Here is a 17,132-nt window from a genome sequence, read left to right on the forward strand (position 1 = left end):
CAGTTATGTGAGGCAATAATGATATTTGTGTGAGGCAGGCATTTAGATAAAAGCTAGGACAGGGGGGGCAATCTCAGTCCACGAGGGCCGGTGTCCCTGCAGGTTGTAGATGTGTCCTCGAACCAACACAGCTGATTTAAATGGCTAAATTAGCTCCTCAACATGTCCTGAAGTTCTCCAGAGGCCTGGTAACGAACTAATCGTGTGATTCAGGTGTGTTGACCCAAGGTGAGATCTACAACCTGCAGGGACACCGGCCCTCGTGGACTGAGATTGCCCACCCCTGAGCTAGGAGAATACAATATCAGTAGGTGATATTGAGAAATCCCCCCCAGTGGCTGGACAGAACTGGACTGAAAAACAGCCCAGAGGCACTAATCATGGCTCTAAGCAGAACATCCATATTTTCTACAAGATCCATACTGCAAAGCTCTTTACCTTAAAATATGAAGTCCCTTAAGGTGACTGTTTTTGTGATAAAGTCATCAACATTTCTTTCAATAAAAAAAAATATTTTCAGTAAATAAATGTTTGGCCTTGAGTTTCATCGTTTTGTGTCTTTGATTTTCCATCTTGTTTTATTAAAGCTTATTTCTACATGTAATCTCAGCGGAATTTAATATATTTTTACTTTGAAAACAACTTAGAAGTACCTTTGACTGAATAGTTTGTTTCTGACACAACGTTTTTTTCTTTAAAAATTTCCAAAGCAAGACTCAAGGTTATGTGGTCTTTATAACATGACAGCGTTCAGGGATTTGTTCATTGAATATAAGTTTGACATGTTGACTATGCAGGAATAGCACGCTTCAAGGTTACACTGGCAATATTGTGTTATTGAAATTGGTAGTTACTGAAGGTGAAAAATTCTCCATTACACTTTTAATCCCACTGTGTCAGCAGTCGCCTACTTGTGTGAGGATCAGAGTGGTGGAAGAGAGTCTTGTAGCTGCAGATGCATTGATAGAACAGATGTAATTCAAACCACTGTACCCACCACCTATTGCTCTGCGTTCTTCTTACTCTTAGGGATATAAGGCAGTGTTTTTTTACACAATATTTTTGTGTAGGAAACTATAGGAGCCTTTATTGGGCTACCAAAACAGATCACTGACACCTTAGTTGTAGCACTTAACATCAAGAAAACTATAATGATGCTATTTGATATAGATATGCATCCAGAAAGTGTTCACATCATCCATATTTTGTGATTCTGCACACAATACCCCATGCTGGCAGAGTGAAAAAGGTTTGCTGGAAATTCTTGTAAATTTATTAAACATAAAAACAAAAAATACATAGACGAGTTTTCAAAGACTTTGCCATAAAATTGAGCTCTGGTGCAGCCTGTTTTCACTGATCACCTGTCATCTTTTTCTACAATTTGATTGGAGTCCACATGTGGTAAATTCAGCTGACTGGATATGATTTGGTCCCATAGTTGACAGTGCATGTCATACAAATGTACAATGACTTATCTGCAGATCTCTGAGACAGAATTATATTGATGCACAGATCTGAGAAATGTACAGAAAATTTTCTGGTTTCAATGACTTTTTGTAAATGTTTACAAAATCACACATTGCACAAGCGTATTGGTAACCAAGTGTGAAAAAGAAATCTTCCCTGTAAAAGTTACATGTAACAGAATAATAAACAAACTAAATCCAATCTATCCCTTCATTATATCTAGACGTGTCTAGGTTGGGGTGTGACTTATCTAAAAATAGCTCAACATTGAGAAGCAGGTGAATGGGATTAATGAGCTTCTGAGAACAGAACATACTTATAATTGCAGCTCAGTTTTATTCATAGTGATTTATTAAAAGAAAAGGAAGGGGATCCTTGTCTAGCTCGTCTCATTTCAGTGGAAGCTTCTTTTATTCCATAAAGAATAAAAACATATATAAAAACAGAGGGGCTGTCCTCTTTCTTCCTTAAAAAAACGTAGATAAGAAGCAGACGTTGAAAGGTAATATGAGCTGTAAAATTTCAAACGCATCCCACACTACCAAAATTTGCATATTTTGCATTTCCATGTATGACAGTAAAAAACTGAAGATATTCACAAGAAAAAAACTAAACTCATTACACACTGTTGTGTGGCCTTAATTATATTTGAAAGCTTTCAGTTATTCAGCAGCACAGTGGCGGTTACCACTGAGTGGAAAAAGATGTACCACCTTTCACAACTGGGATAAGGTCAAGAACTGTCAACCAAACTGCTTTACAACTACATGTCCAATGAAAATCTGAAAAAGTGTTCAACTTTCTTAATATGTCCATATTATGTTTCTTTGGACTAGAAGAGCTGTCATGACAAAACTCAATTGATGAGCATTTACGTCTTTACAGTGTACCAAAGCAGTAAAGCCACACAACCTGCAAAGAGGAGCTAGCTTGTTGGGGATGGCAATTGATAGTGCGGTCAAGCTGAGGGCTTTCTATGCATGAATCCAAGCGATGAATTGTAATGAAAATAATTTTATCATTCATTTAACTTAGTAATGACATTTTGTGAACTCTTTGTTAAAGACCCCTTTTAATCTATTAATAAAATACATAAAATTAAAAGCAGTTAGAAATTAATTTTGACTTATTAATTTTAATCACCTTCATCATCATGTGTGAAGTACAGAACATGGAATTAGAAAATATTGGCCTTGAGTTTCATCAAGTATATTTTAATATACTTCTAGATGTAGGCCAGTGTTGATGGAGGACACCTGGTCCTCACAGGACTACCACTACAAATCAATGAAAATATTTGAAATGAGCTCAATCTTAAACATATGCAGCAGTAATTTTCCATTCAGCAATGATGTGGAAGATTTTTCTGCAGAGTTATTTTTACTTTTGATATCAGTTTCATCTGTAGTGAGGTATTCTCATGATGTTCTATTGATTCTTTTCTTAAAGGAAGAGTTTGAAAAAAAATGCATCCAACACTTCTCATTTTTAGCTAACAGTAAATAATTTTGGTAATATAGTAGATATTTAAAGATTATATAAACATATACATTTTTGTCACAGTGGACTGTTTTTTTGTATGTGTGTGTGTGTGTGTGTGTGTGTGTGTGTGTGTGTGTGTGTGTGTGTGTGTGTGTGTGTTAAATATTAATACAGAGTCACATGCATCAAAATAATGCATATTGTGCTCCAGTAATGAATTGTGCAATAAAACATGCATTTGTAAATTCATTTACAGATCATGTAATTCTTTTATTTATTTAAACAGGACTATGGTCATTATTTAATAATATAATTTAAAATTATATCACTAATTCAAATGTAATTGTTATCTATTAATAAATATTTCAAATCAAAAATGGAAATCACAAAAAAGATTTAAATTCATAATAAAAACTTCAAAAACCATTTTCAAATCCCAGATTTTAAAAAACCTGAATTTCAAACGACTTACAGAAATAGAAGTAACTAGTGTTGGAGTCAAATTGTTAAATGTTGTCATTGTGTTACTTAAATTTTTAAGTCTTAGTTCAAACTATAGGATCAAAGATATTATTTTGTTTCTATTACCCTCCCCAGCCTGTTGGTGGGGGAGGCTGTAGTGTTTTATAGGGGCACATCCTATGTGAGAGTTGTTTTCTTGTTTAGTAAACTTCCCGCCTTTATGACCCTTTTGGTGAGCAGGAGGTCACACAAACGCACCCCCAAACACACACACACACACACACACACACACACACACACACACATTCTCGCACAGGCATACACACACATGCACACACGTGCTTACACATACACACATGGTACCTTATCTTTTATAACCATAGGAGGGTTTTACAATGGGTGGTGCTTGTGTGTACTGTAACTGTTTTCAATAAAAGGCAGCAAGTAGAGGCCAGGGTCGAAGTGGTCTGACCAAGGGCAGAAGGGCTGCTCTGAGATCCTTGTGCAAGTAAAATCGATCGATCGCTGATTGTCTTGCTTCCTTGTCGTTAACGGGAATAAGTTTCTAAACCAGCGGGGCCTGTGGAAGCGCAGACCCAACAACTAGTGAAATGTTTTTCTGTATGCTCCATAGGCCTATAAGGCCTTAAATTCTGTAGATCAGTTCTTTTGGTTCAGTTACTAATATAAGCATTAATAAAACTCTTTAATTTAACCATTTTGCCTCCCTGTCTCCTTTCGACCCGGACACTTTTTGTTACCTTCCCTCATCCCCTGGACATTTTTAGGGAAACGAAACAGATGTATATAGTAAATTATGTAGAAATGATTATCACAGAGTACAAAAATTTAGGTTATTTAATCCCGGATGATGTTTAGGCGATGTATCCATTTACATTATTGTGTGTGTTTGTTGACAAGAACTTGAACTTCTCTGGGAAATGAGGACACACCCACATCTGTTCTGTACCATAGTAATGGAGGATGTTACAGCTTTCACATCCCTTTGAGTGAGCATTTTGGCATCTAGCATGCACACAGAAAAACCTGCCACCTGGACTTCAAACGAGGGGCGATCGTGGCTAAAGTGTTGGCAGTTCGTCTTGTAATCGGAAGGTTGCTGGCTCGAGCCCCGGCTCCGACAGTCTTGGTCGTTGTGTCCTTAGGCAAGACACTTCACCTGCCTACTGGTGGTGGCCAGAGGGCCCGGTGGCATCGGTCAGTGCGCCCCAGGGTAGCTATGGCTACAATGCAGCTGCCATGTGTGAATGGGCGGATGACTGAATGTAGTGTTAAGCGCTTTGGGGTCCTTAGGGACTAAGTAAAGCGCTATACAAATACAGGCCATTTTACCATTTCAAACAGGAGACACACCTTCACTTACTGCGTCCTCTGCTTTTACCTCTTAATCTCTTTCTCCTTTAACCCACAATTCAAATCACTCCAAAGGAGTCATGTAAAGTTATTAAGAAGGATGTTTGTAACTTCCTCACGTGTGTACTTTTACTCATTTCCTGAGTTATATTTGAGAAAATGATCTTTAAAGAGTGGGTGACTACATGTAGTGATGCTAGCGTTAGCAATTTTAGCCAACATGGCGGTCAGGTTGAATCCAGAGGCACACACTCAGAAGTTCAGCTTGAATTCCTTTTTATTCTTCAGCTATCAGTGTTGGGCAGAGTGTAACACCAAGGCTGAATGCTCCTTGTACAAGCACACACTTCTTAGTAGTATAAAATTATCAATCAGAGAGTTTCTGACATCTCTGTGGCTAGTTTGCATTGCTTTTTGAAGGACCAGAAGAGTCACGGAAATACTAATCTAATAGTTAATCAGTTATCTCATCCAAGAGCTAATCCTGTGGTTAATCCCAAAGCAAATACACTTACTTATACGATAGCTAATCCATGCGCTAACAGGAAAGAGAAATGCAGTAAGAAAATAGATTTGAAAATTAGTGAAATCGCCATTTTACATGTCAGAAATAAATCTTTGATTCTTGAATCCAGACCTGGTCCAATGTTCCACAGCCCAGACAAAAATCCCTTCAAACCCCACACTTGCCCTGCCACTACTCATCGACTCATCCAAGTGACTTCTTCAGTCTTAGCTCAATACAGGTTTTCCCAATTACACAGTACATTTGCACGATGACTAAACGAGCACCACTGACAAACAAGTTTTCTGATCATTAATATGCAAACTGTCATGACCATTGATCAATGTCAATTGATTAATGGTCATGACAATTTACATCTTTCCCCCAGGCTGTTTGAGTTGGTTTATCTGACATTCACACCATTACTTAAAACATTAAATAATGTCCTTAAACACTGGTTGGGCCCTACCACTATTGCTTACAGGCATTGCTCAAAATGTCTGTACTTCCAAATGTAAATTACAGAGGTCCTTCGTTTATCGTGGGAGTTATGTTCCAAAAATAACCTGCGATAAGTGAAATCTGCGAAGTAGCCAACTTTATTTTTTACAATTATTATAGATGTTTTAAGGCTGTAAAACCCCTCACTACACACTTTTCTCAGACAGGCAGGAACATTTTCACACTTTTCTCCCTTGTTTAAATACTCTCAAAGTTCAAACCTTCGTAGAGAAATAAGTCCAGTATTATAGAATGAAACCAAAGGCACCCTTTGGCGGTGCAAAACGTTTCATCGACATGTGTTGTGTTTGTTGGGGAGAAAACTTACAAACATGCACTTCAGACTCACACTGCTAGCATCAAAGATTTATGTAAATTTGACAAGCATTCTGTACTATACAGGAGACACAGCACAAGATTGGTTGACAATGGTCTACAGCCAATCAGGACACTGTAAAAAAAAAAAAATCGGTGAAACAGTGAGGCCGCGAAAGGTGAAACGCGTTATAGTGAGGGTCCGCTGTACTAGAGTTGGATGTCTCGATACCGGTGTTGTCTCGAGGCCACTCTTACGTGGTCTTGCTCTTGTCTTGGTCTCGCTGTCTCGGTCTTGCTTTCTCAGATCAACATAGTGGTCGGGAGATTTGGAGTCAACCATCGGTGGAGCGGGGGGGTGACTTACTGGCCTTAAGCCCGGGTAATTTTTAACTTTTGGAGTGTAATTTGTTTCATAGTTAGATGCCTGACTGACAACTGTATAAAACAAAAACTACACACATTATTCGAAGCACAAACCGCACAGTTGTAAATTCCCCCTAATTTTCGGTATGATCCGAGGTCAGGCACTATAGGCGACTGAACACAGCACTTACACGTGTGAGTGAGGCGGGGGGGAAGCTGCTGCCTGCGAGTTTGCTGTAGGAGAAGCGCAGCCAGGCAGACAGAGGAGAGCTTAAGTTTGAGCAGGTACCAAAGCAAATCATTCGTACTGTACAAATAATGTAAATATGGTGTATCACAAAAGATTGATATCAAACTGATCACTTGACCCATATTACGTTACTTGCTCTTCGAGTGAATCAACAAATGGCGAAATGAAAAGCCAAACAACAACACTGCTGTTTCTTTAGAGAGTCTTAGCTTACGTGTGTGTTTATTTCATATTTTCAGTTGTTTCCCTCCACGGCTAAATAAAGCTCTCTAAACCAGTTTCAGTTATGTACTGATGACCACAACAATGGACGTAATGGGCTTCTTACAAAGAAAAAACTCAGGTAGATGTTATTTTATATATTATGCTTTGTATGTTGTTCAGTATATCTCTATGCAAAACAAGAGGAATTTCAACACACAGCAGTATATTCACAGTTTAAACCAGATATTTACACTTTATGGAAAAAAAACACTGTTAAACATGAATTTAGAGTAAACTTGTTTTGTTTTGGATAAATAAATATTGAAATATCTTTTGAATTAGTTAAATGTCAGAATAAAGAGAGACAGAGCTGTCAATTTTTTTTATCTCTTTCATCAAATGTAGGAGTACATATACACTAAGTTTATTGTTAATTAATAAGAAAACTCCAGACGATTCCATTCTGAGCTGAAGAAGCTTCTGATAGGTTAGTAGAGTCCATGTGAGTGAATTGGTGGCACAGCTGTGGATGCATATAAGGCAAAACACAGAGCCTGTTTCTTTGACATGGGAAAATCCAGAGATATCAACCAAAACACCTGGAAAAGAATTGTGGAGCTCCATAAGTGTGGCTCAGTTTGAAAACAATTTGGTGCCATTTGCAATTAAGAAATACAGACAGTTTCTCTCTTTACTCTTAAAGTTAACAAATATGTTTTTATATTTATCAATCTAAAAAAATAAACATTTAGTCTGATTTGATGTTACAATTAAAAAAGTGTTTTTATCTGAAGAGTCTGTAAATATCTGGTTTCAACTGTATATTTGATGATGTTGGTGTTTGGCTTGATTGTCAGAACAAAGAGGGAGCGAGAGGAGCAGAGAGAGAGAGAGGAGAATGAACATAAGCAGGTGAGACACACATGTTAGTCAAATGGTTGTTTGCCAAAACTCATCAGAACATGTATCTATTACCTAGTGCAGAGCTTCCCAAAATGTGGGGCCCGCCCCCTAGGGGGGGCGCAGAGCCAATTGCGGGGGGGGGGGGCGCAGAGCCATTGCGGGGGGGGCGGTATGAAAAGGGGGGGGACCACCTGGACACTGCTAGCACGGGGCACCCACACAAACGCAAAGCAGGAGATGAAGCATCGCTGAATATGTTTCCAAACCAACTTCATTCTAAGCCAAAGACTAGAAAATATGGTGAAGCAAATCTTCCCTCTGGCTTCACCTGCACAAGTGCCGAGGTAGGTCTCCCTGCAGGATTGGTTTTCCCTGCGTCGGGAGCAGCGCTGGGCTGCTGGCTGTTTAAATCACGGACAAACAGGATCCCACATCCTTGATTTTTAGTTCACAAATACTTGTTGTAATGACTAACGACTCCTGACATGTTGGAGATGTTAGCTCTTTATACAGTAAAGTTACAGTGGGATACAAATAACATCAGGCTGATCCTGCCACGATTTGTCCCCCGGTTCAAATCACAGACAAACAGGATCCCACAGCTGTTTATGTTTTTAAACCCATTTTGCACAGAGAGGCATTTTTTGAAAAATGTATTCATAGTAATGTTGAATATTATTCCACAGGAAAAAAACAACTACATGTAAAATAATCACACCGTGACGCCTCTGCCTTTGTAAATGGAGGGACAGTAACTGTGTGTTTATATTTAAGTGTTTAAAAACTGAAGATAGTCAGGTTAACAGTATTTTGTCTCTATCTGCCATTCTGCAATTCATCTCATGTAAACAATAACGTGGCCACAGCGTGACGTGAAAAAAGGCACATACCTTTGACATTGTGTGACGAACTCTGTATTCCTCGTCCACACGTAAACGCAAAAAACGGCGTTTTTAAAAAATCTCAGTTTTCGGTGATTTGAAACGCTGTTTACGTGGACGAAAGGTCCAAATGCATAGAAACAGCTGCATTTTCAAAAATACCCGTGTAGGTGCGGATATAGCGTAACAGAGTTAGTAGTTTATTTTATTACTACCTGTAATTTATTGCAGATTACTTGTATTTGCTTAATTGTTTACTAAATGTTTGAGGTGTGAAATAAACCGCAATGAAGCAAAATATGTGTGTGTGTGGTTGGAGGATGTGCTTGTGCGTGCGCGTGCGGGGGGGCAACATTTTTCTTGTAAAACAAAGGGGGGCCTAGCAAAAAAAGTTTGGTAACCACTGACCTAGTATATCTTTTTAGATGCCATTTGTTACTTTTCAAATTCTATATTTATTAAGTTATGCTGGCTTGTTTGCACAACAAGGCTAAATAATTATATAAACGTTTCTCAATCTAAATATTGTACTTTGGTAGAATTAAAAAATAAGTGTTGTGGTAAATGGTAAATGGCCTGTATTTGTATAGCGCTTTACTTAGTCCCTAAGGACCCCAAAGTGCTTTACACTACATTCAGTCATTCACACACTGGTGATGGCAGCTACATTGTAGCCACAGCTGCCCTGGGGCGCACTGACAGAGGCAAGTGCAGGTCTATGATGATTTTTAGTGCCACTATCATCTAGTTCTGATTGTGGTTCTGTTTTGGTTAAGTCCTAAATAGTCCTGATTTTGAACTGTTGTAGTCCTGTTTTAATTCCGGATCAGTTCTGGGTCTGGTTGAATCGGGGTTTAGTCCCTATGTCTTGATACAGCCTTGACTTTGTTCTGCCTTGCTGCTTAATTAAAAAACTAGTTTAAGGTGTCCTGCATATGTGATATATATTTTTTCCTATATGAAGTCATTCTTTTTTTAAACAAAGCTCAAAACACAGCCTAATAAATCTTTCAGTCATTTCAAAAGCATCCGCTTTAAGAGCCATGCTTAGAGAGTGCTTTGTAGTGAATCAGAAGAGTCAGAAGCCATTGAGCGAGAGCCGGCTCCTCACTTAATTTCCTTTCGCTGCTCAGCTCTCAGTGGCTCAGCTATGCTCCAATCCCTCCATATTGTGGCCAATCACATGCGAGGATATAGGATAATATCAGTATGTGAAAAACAGAGAGGGTGAGAGACGCGACAGTCAGGTGGAGAGTGCGTCTGTCCTCTCAGTAAGTGAGTGAGACAGTAGACAGCGGTGAGGAGGGCTGTGCGAAAGCAAAAACACATGAATATGCCTGAGACCCGTAAATGAAGCAGCATCTGGCTGCAGTTTAAAGACTTTTTGTCTCTGTCCTGGTTTCGTCTCGACTTGGTCTCGGTCTTGGTCTCGGTTTAGGCGGTCTTCACTACAAGCCTACACTGTACTTATTTTCTATAATTCTGACCCATCCAGCAATGAGCTGGTTCGCTCCTCTAGATTCAGTCATTTCAACATTCTACTTGAAGAACAAGACACCCATGAGTAAAACTGGCAACTATACAAAAAACAAAAACACAAAGAGTCCTAGAACTCCACATTTTTTATTCTTTGGCAAATCAACTGCAGTACATACTCAAATGGATCCATCTTCCCCCATCATATATTACTTGGTCAGACATACAACAAAAGCCTCGTGGAAACATTTTCTGGAATATCTAATATTTAACTTAAATCAGTTTTCCATTATTATTATTAATCACTCCTGTTCTTCCTTCTTGGCTTGTTACCAATGTCATTATTGTTGTTGCTGGTTGTTATTATAATCCTTAACACAATCCAATATTTGAATTATTAATTTTTACTACAAACAGCTATGCTAAAAGAAAAGACGATGATAGTGGCAATGACAGCTTAACATTATTGCCATTTTTTTGTGTTGCTTACATATTCCATTTAGTGTTGTTGTATTATTATATATTGTCATATTGTGTCACACACACAATAGCTGATTAATTAGAATAAAGATTCTATTCAACACTGGACACAGGTAATCACAGAGGATTGATCCCTGTAAGAGAGGAGAAGCGTATTACTCCGCTGAATTTGAACAGGTAAGTCAGGAGGATATTTTTTTAAGGAGTAAACATGGCAGATTTTCTTACTTTTGAAATTTTAAGAGCAGTGATTCTGGAAGCATGCATCCAGGTGAATGTTTGGTGGAGAGGTGAAGTGAGAAGCCAAGATGTCCTATCCTTGTTCTTTTCAGAGTCCGGAGGATTCAGGAGGGCAGGTGTAGCTGAGATATAATGTACTGAGTGAGTCACAGTGAACTTTCTCAAACTTTACTATTTAAATAGAATTTTTTTAATACTAAGGGTCCACATGTCACTGTTGTTTCCAGTGGGACACTGCTGTTAAGCATGTTGCATGTGTGGGGGTTCCCAGCCAGATTGCATGGACTCCACACTGGTAAGGCACATTCTCTGTAGCTCCTTACATTTGGTGTATTTTACTTTACTAAGTATTAGTTCTTAAGGCTAAAGGTCCCCAAAGTGCTTTTGATTACTTTGAATGAGAAAAACAGCATTCAAAACTGCCATCATTGTATCATGGACAACCCCTCCCACCCCATGCATGCCTCCATGATGGACTATCAGAGCAAACGCAGCAAAAGACTCATTGCCCCGAAATGCAGAACTGACCACCACAGGAAATCCTTCGTACGGGTGGCATTAAGACTGTACAGCTCTTCCTCACTCTGTAGCGGATTTTCCTGAGGATTAATACCAAAGTTATTCTGTTCCCATAACTATTTATTTTTCAGGATATAGTCATATAGTTACTTCGTTAGAGTTATTTGATATTATATTTTGCACTATCCTACGGTATATTACTGTATACTACTAATATATTCTTATTGTATATATTGTATATCTTATTCCTCTGTCTCTCTTGCTGCATTCAGCACGTGTATGATAAAAGAATTTCCCTTGGGATAAATAAAGTTCTTATGTTATCTTATGAAGAGAGGCCTACTGCTGTGTGTGTCGGCTGATTTTGCTGCTGCATTTTGTCTTTTAGGTATGTGTAAAGATCCGAGTCACATATAGATTTTGTTTTATGTGTATAACGAGTTCGTTCTACGGCTGCATGATAAATAGTATTTAACATTTAGAGAAAGTTCTCATAGCCATCTCCCAGGCGTAATATTATGTAGAGCTTCTTTCAATACTACTGACATTTATTTAGACTCTTCTTGTCTTCAATTGATCTTTCTGAATTAGCAATTACTTCTTCTAAACCAAATGTGTCAAACTCAAGGCCTGCAGGCCACATACATTTATATCCGACCTAAAGTGTGTAACTGAGTTTGACACACCTGCCCCAAACCATCACTGTGTCCTTTAGACTCCATTCCTGCAAGACTGCACAAAGAAGTCCTGCCATTAACAAATGTTTCAATCTTAAATATGATCAACCTATCTTTATTAATAGGCTATGTACCACAGGTCTTCAAGCTGGCAGCAGTTAAAGCATTACTTAAAAGGCCATCAGTTAACCATTAGCTAATTATAGGCCAATCTCCAACCTTCCTTTCATATCAAAAATCCTTGAAAGAGTAGTTGTCAAACAGCTAACAGATCATCTGCAGAGGAATGGTTTATTTGAAGAGTTTCAGTCAGGTTTCAGAGCTCATCACAGCACAGAAACAGCTTTAGTGAAGGTTACAAATGATCTTCTTATGGCCTCTGACAGTGGACTCATCTCTGTGCTTGTCCTGCTAGACCTCAGTGCAGCGTTCGATACTGTTGACCATAATATCCTATTAGAGCGATTAGAACATGCTGTAGGTATTACAGGGACTGTGCTGCAGTGGTTTGTATCATATCTATCTAATAGATTTGTTCATGTAAATGGAGTCTTCTTCACACACTAATGTTAATTATAGAGTTCCACAGGGTTCAGTGCTAGGACCAATTCTGTTTACATAATAAATGTTTTCCTTAGGCAGCATCATTAGAAGCCATAGAATTACATTTCGTGCTATGCAGGTGACACCTAACTTTATCTATTCATGAAGCCAGATAAAATACACCAATTAGTTAAAATGCAGGAAAGACCTGGATGGCCTCTAATTTTTTGCTTCAAAATTCAGATAAAACTGAGGTTATTGTACTCTGCCATAAAAATGTTACAAATATAACATCTAACCAGATGCTTACTCTGAATGGCATTGGCTTGGCTTCCAGTAACGCTGTGAGGAAACTTGGAGTAAAAACTCATCTCACAGCCCATTGTTCGCCAGTGGTGATAGTTTCAGTAATTGTGCAAAGGTATGTTTTATAAAGCTGTGGAAACCTGCAGCCAGCTGAGACTAAAGAATTCACTTGGATAAGTGAGGAAACATTTCTCCCACTGAAAACATCCAGATGAACAGAATCAACTTTTTGGGATTAAAAAGTACGCTTGTCTTGACTGCTTGGCTGTCTCAGTCCACATCCTTGGGTTGCTTTTTCTGTGCTGTGTCACAGATGTTCAAAATATTTAAGAGATAAACAAGAAAACTGCTTAGTTTCTATTAGAGCTACCAATTTAGATAAACACAAACCTAGTGCAACTAAATTAATAGTGCTACAGCAAATGTAGTAATATTTACATAGCATTTTTCTAGTCTTACTAAGCACTCAAAGAATTCGATCCTACAAGCCACATTTTCATATTCACACAAATAGACTTTAATACATCACTTTACTCTATGCCTTTTAGCACTTGTGAAAAATCTAACATTCACACTCACGACTCTGATGAACTGGGAAGAATTTAGGATTCAGTACTTTGCCCAAGGACAATTGAGGACCAAAACACTGACCCCCCCAATGAGTAGATGACCCTACTCTAAACATGCTGGAGCACATTTACGTGGCAGACATTAAGAGCTGTCTAGAGATTTTAAAGGGCAGAAAATGCTGAAGAAATGCAGGGCAAAATGCAAACGGTCACTGGACAGCTGTACTGTGATACGGCTGGATGTGGAGTGACCATTATGCTTACATTACTAGCGTGCTAATGTACTTCAGGAGGAGCATGACATCACTTTTATTTGCACCAAAAAAGGGTCACACAAAGCAACACAGAATTAGTACACAGCATTTTAACGTAATCAAATATTCTTAAAAGACTCCTTAGAGCACCACCCTTTACCTAAAGCACTCACGAGTTTAAATTCATCATAGTCATATGTTGTTTGTTTTTGTCTTCTTTCTGTCCAAGCACTGCTCTCTGGCCTGCAGCTTCACTTCCTGTCCTCTTGTATGTCAAACTGTCTTTTGGATTTGGTGGATTCCACCATGAGTTCATACAGTTGGCTGATCTGTTCATCCTGGAAATCATTGAGCTTTTTCTGTGACAAGTGGTCTCCAAACTTTACTGAGTTGTATCTTTCCCCAGCTGACTCCAGAACCTGAGTCTGCAGAGTGTTCTTGTAGTTCTGCAAGGGAGATTGGGGATGAAGGAAACAAACATCAGGTTTGAGCATTTAGCATCTGCTCTCCCACACACTTATTAAACATTGTGGCTGCTAGATTTCATTTATTGCCATGAAATGAAATATATGCATTAACATGAATGGAAAAAATCTTTATTGGGAATAACTATATTCAAATGATCTGAAATCCTGTCTTCCTTTTTGAATCAGTGAGAAACGTTTCATATATTTTTTATTGTTTCTTTGGATTAGGGCCTAATTTAAATCACACTAAATAACTACTAATCATCAAATCATTGCTAAAACAGCATCCAGTGGTGTAGGAAAATGAGGAAAAGCAGTAATATTAGTCAAATGACATGTATTTAAATGTTCTTGAGCAGTAACGGATATTCATGATGCACTTTTTGCTATGCTTGAGATCCTTGAGCTCAAGGTCACAGGTCATAAGTCACCAGAGGTCGAGAGGAGATCACCCAGAGTAAGTGAAATAGTTATAGCACCTTCTGGTAACTTTTTTTTTTTTTAAATACACGTAGAATACTGTGAGAAGACAAATTATTTCATATTTTGTCATTTTCTGTCTCTATTTTTCAACAATGCGTTAACATAAGGATGATAATTTATTCTATTTGCAAATATAACCAAATGTCTATTGGACTATGAAGTAAAATGGTGAAAATCTGCAGATAAAGAAGACAGTCGGCACCTGTACCGTAATATCTGAAATATAGTGCAACAAAAGTCTAGCCGCGGCTGGCTTGACCGCCGTGACCCGCCTTACCTCCCACTCTGTCATGAAGCTCTTGACCTCCTTGGGTCCTGCACTCTTATGTCTTCTAAACTCGTCCTTCACATATTGGTCACCAAGGGCTCGGAGCTCTATGGGCAGGAAGCGGTGCAGGACCAAAATTCTCTTGTAAAGTGAACGGACTCTGGAGACGTGAGCGCACACCGCCATCAAGTGCACAGAAACCGTATCTAACACGGCAGGATTAAAGAAATAAAGGAAAACGGCGACAGACAGGACACAGTACCAGACCACAACATTCCCAAGTACAATTACTCAACTGAAGTCCGGAAATTGGTCTTCTTCGTTTAGTCAACAAAGTAGATGACTGGCGCATTTTCGCCCCCTCCTGGGTGCAGTAGACTATTTCAGCCGAAAAACCTTTTTATTGGAAAGTATTTTCATCTCTTAACTTTTAAAAATTACTTCATCAAAATGAAAACTTCATGTTTGATTATGAACGAGAGAAGCAAGCAAGATCAGCAGCCAGTGTGGCTGATTCTTTGTTGCATCATGAAAAGTCTGCTATGAGAAAACTCTTATCATCTTTCTGTAATTTGATGATTTTTTTGTTTGTTTGTGTGCGTTTCTTTATAGGCAGTCCAAATAGACATTATTCATTCTCATTTGATCAAGTCCCAGAAACTACTTTCTTGTTGTTATTTCAGTTTTGGGCATTTAAGCTTTTATGTCTACAAACATCTATGACATGTAGTTTAGGTCCCATCTTCAATTTACAAAATATGTCTCTCTTTGAATTCCTGGCTAGAGATACAAAAGACATGATCATTTTTCAGTTTCCTCCAAATGACTCTCATTAAAATCACTGTAGTCACTGTTTAGCTTTTCTATCAGCCTCTTCAATCCACTGCAGTTCTTGATAGAGATTTAAAAAAAAAAAAGTTGAATATCAGTTGACAGCTGGATTTGAAGGAACTTAGCCTCAAAGACCTGGAAATTCATTTGATTGCGATACATTTAGAGGAGTTAGAGTTTTCACTGAGTAAATATCATCAGATTGTCCTCAGTGTCTCTATTATCAAACCAAAGGCTTTAGAAAGGTAAAAATCTTCCTCACAACTGTAAATCTCTCATATAACTGAAATTTGGGGACACATGCACACATACTCTACTGCTAAGTTTTTATTGAAAATTATGCACTTTAATGTCTCATTGCACTCTGAAATGAAAAGCATAAGCAATAAGCAATTTGAGTTCAAAAAAGAAGTAATGTAATTTATAGACCAAAATATATTCTGAACTTTTGACTCATCAAAGTAGCCACTTCTTGCAGATATAACAACTGAACACACACGTGGCATTATTTCTACAATAGAAATCAAATATTCTTTAGAAAGTTCTTCCCAAATCTGTTGCAAAGTTCCCATAAATGTGGACCTTGTAGTTTGCTTTGCTTTCACTCTGAAACTGTAAATAAAAGTCGCCACTTTCAGGGATTTAAATAAAGCTGTCAGACCAGAATATGGATCACAAGTCCCCAAAATTCATAGTTTCTCTTCATATCTTAATTTTTCCTCCATGGATAGATGAAAAGAACATTACTTTAGGGTAGGGTAGTGCGTCGGGTATGTGTCTGAAACCTATGAATAATTATATAATGCACACTAGTATTCTGAGTCTTTAATTGAGCAAATCAGACTTAGCCCTTAGCGAATACACAATACTAGGAATAACATGATTTATGGGTTTGAAGTTCAACTAAATAAAAAAAACCCATAATTTGCAGTTACGTAATATTCTGAAGATGTCACTTGGATGAGTGACGAAATGTTTCTCCCACTGAAAACGTCCAGATGAACAGAATCAACCTTTGGGATTTACTGGATGATCGATCATGCATCAAGACATCAAGACTTTTACATTTGCTTGATACAAATTGAATGCAACTTAATCATTTTACATTTTATTAACTTTGAACTCAAGAGACTTCTAGTACAACACTTAATCAATATGAACACTGTAAGTATGATTTAAAAAATTAGTAAAAACACTTCTTATGATGCAGTTAAATCAGCCCAGTTTTGGACCATGTATAGCACCACTATTTTATCTAATTAAAATCTTCTATTTATATGTTACACAATTTAAAACAGCAATAACC

At 38.0% G+C, this 17,132-nt stretch overlaps 1 protein-coding gene across 1 annotated transcript; it reads right to left on the reverse strand.

The window, feature by feature from the left end:
* Positions 1 to 13,808: 13,808 nt before the first annotated feature.
* Positions 13,809 to 15,311, reverse strand: sdhaf3 (succinate dehydrogenase complex assembly factor 3). The gene is made up of 2 exons (XM_004560963.4): positions 15,005 to 15,311; positions 13,809 to 14,223 (listed from the first exon to the last, which is right to left on the reverse strand). The coding sequence occupies exons 1-2, from the start codon at positions 15,179 to 15,181 to the stop codon at positions 14,029 to 14,031; spliced, it is 372 nt and encodes a 123-aa protein (XP_004561020.2). The 5' UTR covers positions 15,182 to 15,311; the 3' UTR covers positions 13,809 to 14,028.
* Between the last annotated feature and the right edge of the window lie 1,821 nt (positions 15,312 to 17,132).

This window comes from Maylandia zebra, linkage group LG22 (genome assembly GCF_041146795.1).
Source record: "Maylandia zebra isolate NMK-2024a linkage group LG22, Mzebra_GT3a, whole genome shotgun sequence".
Taxonomy (NCBI): domain Eukaryota; kingdom Metazoa; phylum Chordata; class Actinopteri; order Cichliformes; family Cichlidae; genus Maylandia; species Maylandia zebra.

Excerpts from the sequence above, each read along its gene's own strand:
- sdhaf3 (XM_004560963.4), bottom strand. The coding sequence starts at position 15,181 with ATGGCGGTGTGCGCTCACGTCTCCAGAGTCCGTTCACTTTACAAGAGA. Across the intron at positions 14,224-15,004 it reads GCTTCATGACAGAGTGGGAG|AACTACAAGAACACTCTGCA; the intron begins GTAAGGCGGGTC and ends TCTCCCTTGCAG.